Source organism: Chelonoidis abingdonii, chromosome 13, assembly GCF_003597395.2.
Source record: "Chelonoidis abingdonii isolate Lonesome George chromosome 13, CheloAbing_2.0, whole genome shotgun sequence".
In the NCBI taxonomy this organism is placed as follows: domain Eukaryota; kingdom Metazoa; phylum Chordata; order Testudines; family Testudinidae; genus Chelonoidis; species Chelonoidis abingdonii.
Genome location: NC_133781.1, coordinates 19,244,821 through 19,256,484, shown reverse-complemented (window position 1 = coordinate 19,256,484; position 11,664 = coordinate 19,244,821). Strand labels below are relative to the sequence as shown.

The window sequence follows — 11,664 nt, the reverse complement described above, 5'->3', positions numbered from 1 at the left end:
CACACTTCAGCCCTCAAGGCTTCCACTTCTATTTCTAAACAACCAAACGCAACATGTACCCAATGTCAGCAAACTTGCACCCTTAACAGTGACCTCATGTGTGTTTCTCTCAAGAGCTCAGCACCTCTGACTGCTACATGGCCCATGCACTTGGCAAGTTCCTTTTGCCCTAACACAACCAAGTGCTTGTTAAGGTTTTGTGGTTGGAGATAGTGACTGGGGTCTTGTCTACACTTGAAAGGCTGCAATGGCACTGGTGTAGCTGTGCCCCTGTAGCCCTTCAGTGTAGACCAGGGGTAGGGAAACTACTGCCCGCGGGCTGGATCTGGCCCCTCGGGGCTTTGGATCTGGCTCATGGGATTGCCCCTTGTGGCATTGCAGGCCCTGTGGTGCTGCGGGCCCCGCGCTGCTCTCAGAAGCGGCTGGCACCACTTCCCTGTGGCCCCTGGGCAGGGGGGCAGAGGGCTCTCTGTGTTGCACTGCCTCCCACAGCTCCCATTGGCCGGGAACGGGGAACTGCAACCAATGGAAGCTGTGCAGACGGTACCTGGAGGCACAGCAAGGGCAGGACACGCAGAGCCTTCCGCCCCGCCTTCCTCAAGGGTCGCAGCACTTCCTGGAGCAGGGCAGGGACAGGGACAGGGCAGGCATGCAGGGAGCCTGCCCTGCCCCCAGTGCACATCACGGCCACCTGGAACTGCTCTATGTAAGCAGCACCAGGCTGGAGCCTGAACCCCTCCTGCACTGTGCCCCCCAACACCCTGCCCTAAGCCCGCTGCCTACACCTCACACCCTTCCTGTGTCACAGGCCCAAGGACTCCCTCTCTCACGGGTCCCATGCGGAGGCAGAGCAGCATTGTATGTTGCTAACGGGGTTGCAAGCATTGCAAGGCATTTTGGGGGAGGGTCAAAGGTGTGAGTGAGTGTGGAATGGAAGATTCCTTTGCAGGTCGCGAGAGGCCAGAAGGGGAAGAAGGAAGAGAGCAGAGAATGGGTTAACTCAACACTGTAGCTAGCTTGCTCAGTCCGATGATAAGACGCTATGCTCATAGGCGCCGACTCCGTGGGTGCTCCGGGGCTGGTGCACACGGAAAAAAATTGGTGGGTGCTCAGAACCCACTGGCAGCTCCCCGCCCCGCCCCCGTGCTCCAGCTCACTGCCGCTCCACATCCGCCTCCTCTGCAAGCGCGCCACAGTGTCCTGCATCTCCTCCCTCCCAGCACCGCGAAACAGTTGGCCCACCCCTGGTGTGGACACAACCTATCACCAATGGGAGGGGTTCTCCTGTCAAGGTAGTTATGACTAGAAAGTTACAAAATACTCTATAGGCAAATACCCCCTTGTGTAACTGCTCTTCGGGCAATTAGCATTTGAAGAGCAACAATGTGGCCAAATACAGAGCCCAGAGAGTCTTAGATTTCTTGCAAAATGGGAACATTTTTCATTAGAACAGGAACAATTCAAATTATGCTCTAAGTTCATGTTCTGGCTTTTGCATTTTGCCTCTTCAATGGGAATTTTATAAAGTAAAGGTTTAAAACTCCTGTGAAACTGAAAACATCCGACAACTCCGTAACCATAGAGGCAGGACCACACCACCGTAATTACTACCACAAGTCAGCCTACTGGAGATCACTGAAATGCTGATGTTCTCTCCCAAGGCAAGAGTGAAACCAAACAGTCTGGTGGTGCTGGGGCACTTTATACAACGTGGAGACAAAGTCTTTCCACACTACACAGGGTAGCACTGATAGACCAGAGGGGACAATCTGATGCTTGACTGGAGCAGGGGCGCAAGTAACTTAACGAACTTACTGGTACGCAGGGTGGCTGGGGTCCTGGGCCTGGGGGTGGGGCAGTTCTGGGCCCCCAGAAGGGGCAGAGTCTTGGGTGGAAGGGGCAGGGCTGGGACCAGACTCTCCCAGCCAGCCCTTCAGCACTGATCGGCCTGTGCTGCCTGGGGCTCTGGCGGCAATGTAAAGGGCCGAGACTCTGGCCTCTATGGAGAGCCCTGGGCCCTATTTAATCACCAGGCCCTGGGGCAGCTGCCCCTTTTGCCTCCCCATCAGTGGCCCTGCCAGTATGTTGGCTGTGTACCGGCTTTCTTACTGGTGAGCCTTATCGGCCCGCACCAGCTCACTTTCACCTCCGCATTGGAGCTACAGTGGCTTACGCCTGCAGTAACTTTGGCTTTTTGTTCTCCCACCCTCTCTCCCATGGGCAGCTCTTTCTCATTTGTTTTCTTCGTAGACTCTCCTGTCAAACTCATGCAGCTTCCAGCAGGGATCTTTCTCTCTGACACCAGTAACGGCTGCCCAGAAGATTCAGGGAGCCTGGGGCAAAGCAATTTCAGGGGCCCTTTCCATAAAAAGAGTTGAAATACTGTAGAATACTATATCCTCATGGGGGCCCTGGCAGGACACAGGGTCTGGGGCAAATTGCTCCATTTGCCCCCTCCTCTGGGCAGCCCTGACTGGTAAGTGCTAAGGGTTCAGATACCTGCCTGCCAGAGGAGCAGAGAGCCAGACAGATGTCTCCAGGAAAGCCTCTCTGCAGAACACAAGGAAAACGCTTTATTGCAAAACACATTTCATTGGTGCCATGTGTTACAGGTTAGCAGTAAGTGAGATGCCTGCTTTCGAGATACAGTCTGAGGCTAACCTCTCTATGTGCATGTCTGAGAGATGAGATTATGTATGAGTCGTTGCTAGGAGCTTGCTGTAGAAGAGACCGGAGGAGTGAAGATGAATGATGGAAAAGGAGGTGTAGAAAGTGCAATCCAGCTCCAAAGAGCCAAACTCAAACTGTGGGAAGGGGATGAGTCTCTTCTTCCAGCTACTCAGGCTCTGACACCTTATGTTTCCTCTATGTTTGTTCTGGGAACTGTGCCCCTTGGGGCTCATCCCCTCCTTTGTCCTCACTCTGGAGTAAGCCCTGGATCCACCAAACCCTTCAGCAGGGCTGACTGTTACAGAATTTCATTTACACAGATCCATGTGAGCTCTAGGTGGGAGTAACTGCTGTGCACAGAGCTGGGAGCTCAAACTTTCTTCTGCTGGTTTCAAGCCATTCCTAAACTAGGAAGGAGCTACAGCAAAAAATCCAGAAACCACCAGTTAGTGGAGGAGACATGCTTGGTACTAGTATCTTTTTGTTCATACCCATGAAGGAGCATGTTTGTTCTCCTGCATGTGTGAGTTCCTGATCAGAGCGATAGAACAGGAGGGAAGGGATGTCCACTGTGTACACATACACTCATACACTGTCAGAGAGGGGGGGCTGCTGATTGAAACAAGACTGAGCATAATTAGATGGAATGTGTCAGCCCAATGTGTGAAATTTGTTGGCTCTCATCATGTCTGTCTGGCATCTCCCTGGAGTTCTTCCTGTACCATATGTTCACGCAGATGATGCACAGTAAGATGGGGACTTTCCAGATGAACAGGAGCAAGAAATGGACGTTGCTGAGCTGGGAACTATGAAGGAGAGAGTAAGTTGAAGCTGTGAAACCATGTAGATATGACCTAACTGCTCCCAACTAAGCGTTCCCTGACTGCTCTGCCCGAGGATGACCAGGAGTGGCGCCAGGGTTTCTGGCGTCCTAGGCTGAATTCAAGGGGCGGCATTTTGTGCGCTCCCCATGGGGCACATGGGAGCTTCCGGTTCCGCTCCCATCGCGCTGCCAAAGAACGACCCTCTGCCGAAATGCCGCAGGCGACGGCAGCAGTCATTGAGCTGCTCAATTGCCTGCTGCTGTTTCCCGCGGCACGTCGGCAGAAGGTCCTTCTTTGGTGGCGCGACGGGAGTGGAACCGGAAGCTCCCGTGCGCCCCATGGGGAGCGCACAGAATGGCTCCCCCCAAATCCTGGAACCCTAGGCGACCGCCTCGGGTCACCTAATGGAAGTGCCACCCCTGAGGGTGACAGTATGAAGAAGGAGAAGAGAGAGATACAGGCCGCAGCACCTTCCTTTCTAGACATCCCCTGATTCATCACACTGACTGCCTTTGACCCACTGGACAGTCATCCGGACATCTAGATCCTGAAGTGATTGGACCCAGACAGGCCCTGTCCAGTGCTTCCCCGCAACAAGAGTTACTGGCTTCCTGCCAAGGAATCTAACCCCGCAAGGTCCCTATGTTAGTTTGTTCTCTGGGACCCTATTACCAAGGATGTGAGTATTCCTTGCTTCTCTGCGTAAAATGTGGGACCTTTTTTTTTTTTTTCTCTAGACCAGTGGTTCTCAACCAGGGCTTTGCTTACCCCCTGGGGATACACAGAGGACTTCCAGAGGGTACATCAACTCATCTAGATATTTGCCTAGTTTTATAATAGGCTACATAGAAAGCACTAGCAAAGTCAGTACAAACTGAAATTTCATACAGACAATGACTTGTTTATACTGCTCTATATACTATACCCTGAACTATAAGTACAATATTTATATTCCAGTTGATTTATGTTATAATTATATGGTAAAAAAGAGAAAGTCAGCAATTTGTCAGGGATAGTGAGCTGGGACACTTTTGTATTGTTATGTCTGATTTTGTAAGCAAGTAGTTTTCAAATGAGGTGAAACTTGGGGTAAACAAGACAAATCAGATTCCTAAAATGGGTAAAATGAGGATAACACTGTTACCCCAACTAAAAAGTGTTTGCCTGTGAGAGGTAGGTGCTGCCCTGTGAAAAAACTGAGTAATTGCTGGCACGCATCAGCCCGAAGGGGGCATTCACATGAGCTGGGTGCTGACACTGTTACAACCCCACCCGTTATAGTAAGTGAGCATTTTATGGATATTAATTAATTTACTCTCAAGAAACCCTTGGTAACTAGGGAAGTAGTATTACTTCTGTTTTGTAGATGAGGAACCGACACACACAGAGATAAGCGATTTGCCCATAGTTACACAGGAAATATGTGGTAGATATGAGAATTGAATCTAGATCTTATACACCCTAGCTCAGCACCTCAAATGCAAGCCAGATCTTCTTTTTTATTATGCCTTCTGTTTCCAGGGTCCTTTGTTTCCCACGGTTCACGGCAACACATGCAATTCATGGCTGGCTCCAGATATTTATTAAGAAGGGCAGCAATGTTCAGTTGCTTTTCGACCCTCTCACCCTAATTGGGCTTTCTGTAGGAAGCCTGATTAACACTAGTCATGGGGTGTAAATGACTGTTGCCACTGAAACAGAATTTATAATAATCCCTTGTTTCTGGATGGTCACAAATTCCCTTTTCAAGAAGAAAGAGGCTTAAATCTGCAAGAAAAATAAATAAAATGTCCAAGCCTTCAATCCATACTGCAGGGTGAGGGAAAGATGGGGGTTAGAAGGCCCTCCTTGCATAACATGTTATATGCAAAAAAATACATTAAAAGAATATTAAGGTTGCAAAATCAAGCAATGAAAAGATAGGAAATGCCGGAATTAAGGTGGTCTGTGCTGTTGGATGAAGTTTTTACTGAGCATGTTCAAACACGGATTTCTCAAAGGCTTATGAATGGGGCAAATTTGGCTGGATTTTCACAGCAAAAGGCACATCCCTGACATACAGGCCACCATATGCCAGATTTCAAGTCCCAGCTCCAAAGTGTGGCGGCACTAGAGCTTCTCAAAGAAAAGCTGGAGAGAATTTTTTTTTAATATTGCAACACAGCATATTTATCCCTGGCCTTGTTCTCAGAAATATCTGAACTGTTTGGTTGAAACTTAAACAACAACAACACACAAAACCAAAAACCATTCTGAGGTAGACACCTGGCATGGAAAATTTAAAATTCAACTTTGGTAAAGTTCTAAGCAACTAAAACAGGGTATTATAATGAGAAGTATTGGGGAAGCAACCTTAATAATACCATCTCCCCCAATAATGCATAGATACAGCTCCGAGGCCCATGTTCCTCCCCATGCACTGCTCCTCTCTGTAGATAGTGATAGCCCAGTGTCCAACCAGTTCAAAATTCAGTTCCATGGGTTTTAAGTTTCTGTATGAAATCAGGCTGGGATGTAGGTGCCTGACCTGATTTGATTCCACATCCTGATAGATTTCCGGTTTAACTTGCTGTCAGAGGTGGTGAGAGGGGGAATTACCTTCTCTCCTGCTCTGGAGGAAACTCCTGCAGGCAGGTCGTAAAAACATTTACAAAAACCTAAGACCAACAGAGATGTTTCCATGCATTGTTTTAAATTCCAATGTAAATAAGTAAGGATGTCCTTTGTAGCGCTGGCATCTGGCAACTCAAACCTGGGGTGGAATTAATTAGAAGCAAAAGTGAAATTGACCAGTTGGTTTCATTCTGGAAGATGCACAGAGCTCAAAAAGTAAACAAAAAGTAAACAAAATATACGGGGAAAAGATTGTTCGATTTTTAAAATTCTTAGTTTTAAATATTTTGGCTCTAGATCTTGCAGCTTGTCTAGTTGGAGCTTGTTAACTGCTGATTCGGCTGCACCCTTTGCTGACTCTCCTTGTCAGGAACAGATCATATAGACCAGGATGTAGATGTCCCTGGGACTAGTCATGTGACTCAAATGGCCCATGTGCCTACATGCTAGCAGGGGCAGACTCTCAGGGGTGGTACAGGAGTGGGAGAAACAAGCTGTACGGAGGGAAATGAATGAGGAATGGGGACGGTTACTGGAGTGTGACCACATCGCTTCCCAGCAGGGATGGGCAAATCTTAGTGGTTTAATGGGGGAGGGTTGTAATCAGATGTAACCTGACAGAGCTAACCACGTGCATCATTTTAAGCACACGAGCAGCCCCACAAAACTGCTGAGAAGGAAGAGGGGTCTCGGTTATAGCCCAGACAGGGTCGGCTCTAGGTGTTTTGCTGCCCCAAGCATGGCAGGCAGGCTGCCTTCGGCGGCTTGCCTGCGGGAGGTCCCCAGTCCCGTGGATTTGGCAGCAGCCTGCAGGAGGTCCGCTGAAGCCGCAGGACCAGCGGATCCTCCACAGGCATGCTGCCAAAGGCAACCTGCCTGCCGCCATCGCGGCGACCAGCAGAGTGCCCCCCGTGGCTTGCCGCCCCAGGCACATGCTTGGTGTGCTGGTGCCTGGAGCCGCCCCTGAGCCCAGAACAGCTTCACTTGTTCCTGCAGCCCAGGCAGAAGGACTGTTCTGCAGGGTTTAGCCCAGGCAGCTCCACATCCCAGGAGACAGCTCATGGTTTAGGCTGTAGGGGGAAATGAGAGAAGACAGAGGAGCAGGGTTTAGTGTCCTGGCCTCACAGATCAGAGAGCTCACGTACAGAGGCACAGGCAAGTTGTGATTTTTCCAGTCTTGGACATAATGTCTGGTGAAATGCAATAGTGAACTGTGAAGGAAGAATAAGGGGGTATATACACCCTGACGTTGCACTGATTCCAGTGAGCTGGCAGCCCATGGAGTATGTTTACTCTGCAGCTGGCAGTGATTCTTCCAGCCCAGGCAAACCTCCTTGTGTAGTGGGACCTCACCCTAGTGTCCTAAAAGTAGCTGTGTAGCTGTTGCTTAGACTTTGTGGTTTGGGCTGTTATCACACCTAGGGGTCAGGTGTGAGCTTGAGAGCCCGGGCTCCAATGTCTGCACAGCTATTTTTAGCATGTTATCGCAAGCCCCACAATCACAAGTGTGTGCCCAGGCTGGGCGCTCGCCCCCAGCTGCAGTGTAGACGCACCCATAAGTGGCCCTGGTTGGAGCACTGGTACTCACACAGGGGACGTGGCGTCTTGGTTAGTGGAGAAGCTGGATTTCCCTTCCTCAGCAGTTGTCCAGATGAAAATAGGTTTTGAGGAGGAAGAAGAAGCTGGTTGCACTGTCGCTGATGATGACCTTTCTGTTGGGGATGGGGAAGAAGTAGCTGTGGATAAAAGCAGACTCAATCAGATTCCCTGGGACGAAATGTCGTTTTCTCAATGGCACTAAACGTTCTTGTTCCTAAAAACAAGGTTTAGGCTTCAAGAGACACAGGGGAGGGATTCTCCTCTCTGCTGAGGCCCCTGCGGGCTGCTCCCATGGGGTAGAGGGGCCCTGAAAGCCCTGCAGTCACCAGGGCAGAATTGGCCCAGCATAACAACTGCATCGGGCTGCAACAAGTGGCCCTATGCTGCCTCCCACCACTGAGAACACTGGCATGGGGTGTGCCAGGCTGGTGAGGCATGTCTCTCTCTATCACTCAGGGCCATAGAAACTCTCTGCTTTTGGGGGATGCAGAGTAGTACATGGGCAGCCTGTGGGGGCAGGTGGTGGGAAATTAGAGCAGCTGCTCCTCTACCTAGTACACGTGACAGCTCAGACCTAGAAAGACACCAGGGCGACTTAAAGCCATCTTTGCCCGCCCCCCCGGGGTGTGCCACCCAGAGGCAGAGCAGAGAATTTTAGTTACAGATTCTTCCCCTTCATGCTTTGCTGAACTAACACTCCAGCAACAGAGTTACTACATCCACCCTTGCTGTTCTCTTTGCCTCTCTCTCTGGCTGGTACCCACAGCAGCAGCTGCAAGATGAAAGAAGCCAGGGAACAGGGCATCAGCTGGGGAAAGCTGCCAGAATCGACAGCTTTTTAGAAAATGTGTAAATGGGCTCTGCGTTTCGCTCGTGCTCCTTTATCTGGTTTAAGTGCAGTGAGGAGTCTCTGCGTCCAGATGCTGAATCAGGGCAGAGCCCCACTGCCTGGCAGAGACACTGGTTACTGATTCCCTGCCACAGGAAGTAAACAATGAACCTTGCTACACCCCTTCCTGGGGCACTGTCTGCACTAGGGGGTACAGCCTGGCAGGATCAAGGATCACAAGTCAATCCATGTAGATTTCAGCGCTGCAATTGGACTCTGCTAATGGGAATTCTTTATGAATGTGAGATTTGTGTATTGGGGGTGGGGGGACTAAAGGGCAGGGCCATAAAGCTGGGGAGGAAAGCTGGTCCCCACAAAACATCATCCCTCTCCTAAGAACAATCTTAGGGGTCAGACCAATGGTCGGTCTAGCCCAGAATCCTGTCTTCTGAGAGTGACCAATGTCTGGGGCTTCACAGGGAATGAACAGAACCGGTAATTATCAAGTGATCTATCCCGTCGCACTTTCCCAGCTTCTGGCAAACAGAGGTTACAGACATCCAGAGCATGGGGTTGTATCCCTGCCCATGCTGGTTAATAGCCATTGATGGACATGTCTTCCATGGACTTATCTAGTTTTTTTTTTTAACACTGTTATAGTGTTCACCTCCACAACATCCTGTAGCGAGGAGTTCCACCGGTTCACACTGTGAGTCTTTTATTCACTTGGAACTTCCCCATTCCTGTCAGCAACAGTGATACCTACCCCCACTGCTGCCAGTCCCTGTCCTCTCCTGGTTCAGGAGGAGTCCACAGGGCGCTAACAGCCCCGCCCTCGGGAACCAAAAGCCCTGTCCCCAATCAAGGTTCCCCCTTAAACCTAAGTGCGTGGCTGGGACCTCAGTGGGAGGGACACACACAATCTATGATGAGAGCTGCCCAGGGTGAAAGCCAGAGCCCTTCCCCCGCTGCAACCCCCCTCCACACCGGGACACGACCCAATGCACAGGAAACCGCCCTGCAGCGTTATTCACAGGTGTTACCAGCCGGCCTGGGCGAGGGGCGCTCACCGTGTTCCCTGGAGCGAGCGCGGGGCGGGGCGCTAGGAAACTGGCCTGGATCTAAACCGGACTCTCCAGGGCAGCGCCTTGATTGACATCCCGGTGCCCCCCCCCGCACACACGTGCCCGGCGCTGCAGCCCCGCGGAGCCCAGAGGCTTTGTGTGTCCAGAGCGCCGGACACCGGCCTGCCTGGCTGCGGGCCCCGCCCCCCGCGGTACCTTTAAGAGCCGCGCCGGGATTTACCTGGGGAGACGGTGAGTTCCACAGCGTCCCTGAGATCAATAAGCCAATCTCTCCTTACCCCGCAGAGGTAGGTGCTGGCGTCTGCTGGTGTCAGGTTCTCCACGGTCACGGTGAACACGCGCTGGGTGCGATCGTCTCGGATGGAGACTCTGCCCCGCGTCGCCTCCGCCTCCGACCCATCGGTCTGAACTATGACGCCGTCGGAACAGAACAAACCTATCAAGCCTCCTTCCCGGCACCAGAACTTCGGATAATCCTCGTAGCCCGCCTGGTACCGGCACCGCACAGCCACCGACCCGCCCGCGGGGCCGCGCACAGCCCCGGGGCCCGTCACCGCCCAGCAGCCTGCGAGGGACAGAGACAGTGAGACCCGGGGCGCCGCTTCCGTCTGAACAAACACAAAACGCCCCACGGCCCGGGGACGGTCGGTGGCGCCAGCTGAGCCCCTGACCTGTGACCCAAGGGAACGGCCTGGCACTGCTGGGAGATGAGGGACCCAGCCTCATGGCCAGCCGGGCAAAAACCCCCGAACAATCACTGTCCCCCACAGGTTTCCGCTAACACCCCCTGCTCTCAGAGTCCGTGATGTTGACACTGGTCAGTGGGATTCCTGGTCCCTTCCTTCGGGCTGGGTCCGTCTATCACTAACCCCCAGGGAGACACACACCCCAGGCAGGACCGGCGCTAGGGTTTCTGGTGCCTAGGCGCCGGCCATTTCGCCGCCCCGCGCCGGGGTCTTGCGGCTTCCCCCGACAAAATGCTGCCCCCCAATGCTGGCGCCCAGCGAAAGCGCCGGCCCCTGGGTGGCTCCCTGACGGGGGGGCACCCTGACCCCGGCGGGAGCGCCCGGGGCTGCCGGGTCCCGGCGGCGGCTCCCTGACCCCGGGGGCGCGCTGATCCCTGGGGGGGGGGCGCCCTGGGCTGCCCCCCCCGCCAGAGGCGCGCTGACTCCTGGGGGGGGCTCCTTGGGGTGCCGCGGCGGCGCCCTGACCCGGGGGGACACCTCGGGCTGCCGGCTGCAGGAGCTGCTGCCGCAGGCAGCTCAGCCCCTCCAGCAGCAGCGGCTGCAACCATTTAAAAATTTTTTTGGGGGTGCCACTTTTTGGCGCCCCCAAATCTTGGCCCCTAGGCAACCGCCTAGTTCGCCTAAATGGTTGCACTGGCCCTGACCGGAGGGGAGTTTTCCCTCTCCCGGTTCCTGAGCCGGGGCAGGGAGAAGTATCTCCTCTGCAGGAACCGCAGCGGGTCGCTGGCGCTCAGAATATCCCAGAGCAGCAAACGTGCTTGCAGGATCATAGGGGCTGCTGCAAGTCTGGACACCCCGTAACCCCCTGACGGAGCATCACGGGGCAATGCGGGGGCAAATGTAACCTCACACAAACCCTTCATGGCCTCAGAGAGAGACTCCGGGACAGACCCGTCGTCCGCTTCTGAGGGGGGAAGTTTTTGGTAACTTACAAATGTAAATTACCAACCCGCAGTAGCTTTACCAACAGGGGATCGCTGCCAAAAAGCTCCTATTGAACGAGCAGCTGCATGAACCGCGAGGAGCCGTTCAAATGATACCTGCCCCGACCGAGAGGCAGATCCCTTAGCAAAGGCACAAAATCTCAGTCTCCGGGAGCGGTGCTCGGGGGCTCCTGCAGGCTCAGGGGCCGTTCCTGGAATCCCTCCTCAGCAGCCGCTCCCCATAACACACACGTGGGTGTGTGACGGGCCTGAGGAGGAACAACGCTGTTTCTGCTGGTGCATATGCAGCTCATTGCTGCCTTACCTGGGAAAAGCATCCAACCCAGAATGGGGAAAATCCTCATTGCTCTCTGT

General features: G+C 53.1%; 1 protein-coding gene across 1 annotated transcript; it reads right to left on the bottom strand.

The window, feature by feature from the left end:
• Window positions 1-2,551: 2,551 nt before the first annotated feature.
• Window positions 2,552-11,664, bottom strand: LOC142045772 (CMRF35-like molecule 5). The gene is made up of 4 exons (XM_075071814.1): window positions 11,615-11,664; window positions 9,841-10,185; window positions 7,696-7,843; window positions 2,552-3,476 (listed from the first exon to the last, which is right to left on the bottom strand). The coding sequence occupies exons 1-4, from the start codon at window positions 11,652-11,654 to the stop codon at window positions 3,308-3,310; spliced, it is 702 nt and encodes a 233-aa protein (XP_074927915.1). The 5' UTR covers window positions 11,655-11,664; the 3' UTR covers window positions 2,552-3,307.

Bases quoted from the DNA above. Each gene is read 5' to 3' on its own strand.
- LOC142045772 (XM_075071814.1), bottom strand. From the start codon at position 11,654: ATGAGGATTTTCCCCATTCTGGGTTGGATGCTTTTCCCAG. The intron at 10,186-11,614 runs GTAAGGCAGCAA...TGTCCCTCGCAG, and splicing joins GGGTTGGATGCTTTTCCCAG to GCTGCTGGGCGGTGACGGGC. The intron at 7,844-9,840 runs GTAAATCCCGGC...TTTTATCCACAG, and splicing joins GGAACTCACCGTCTCCCCAG to CTACTTCTTCCCCATCCCCA.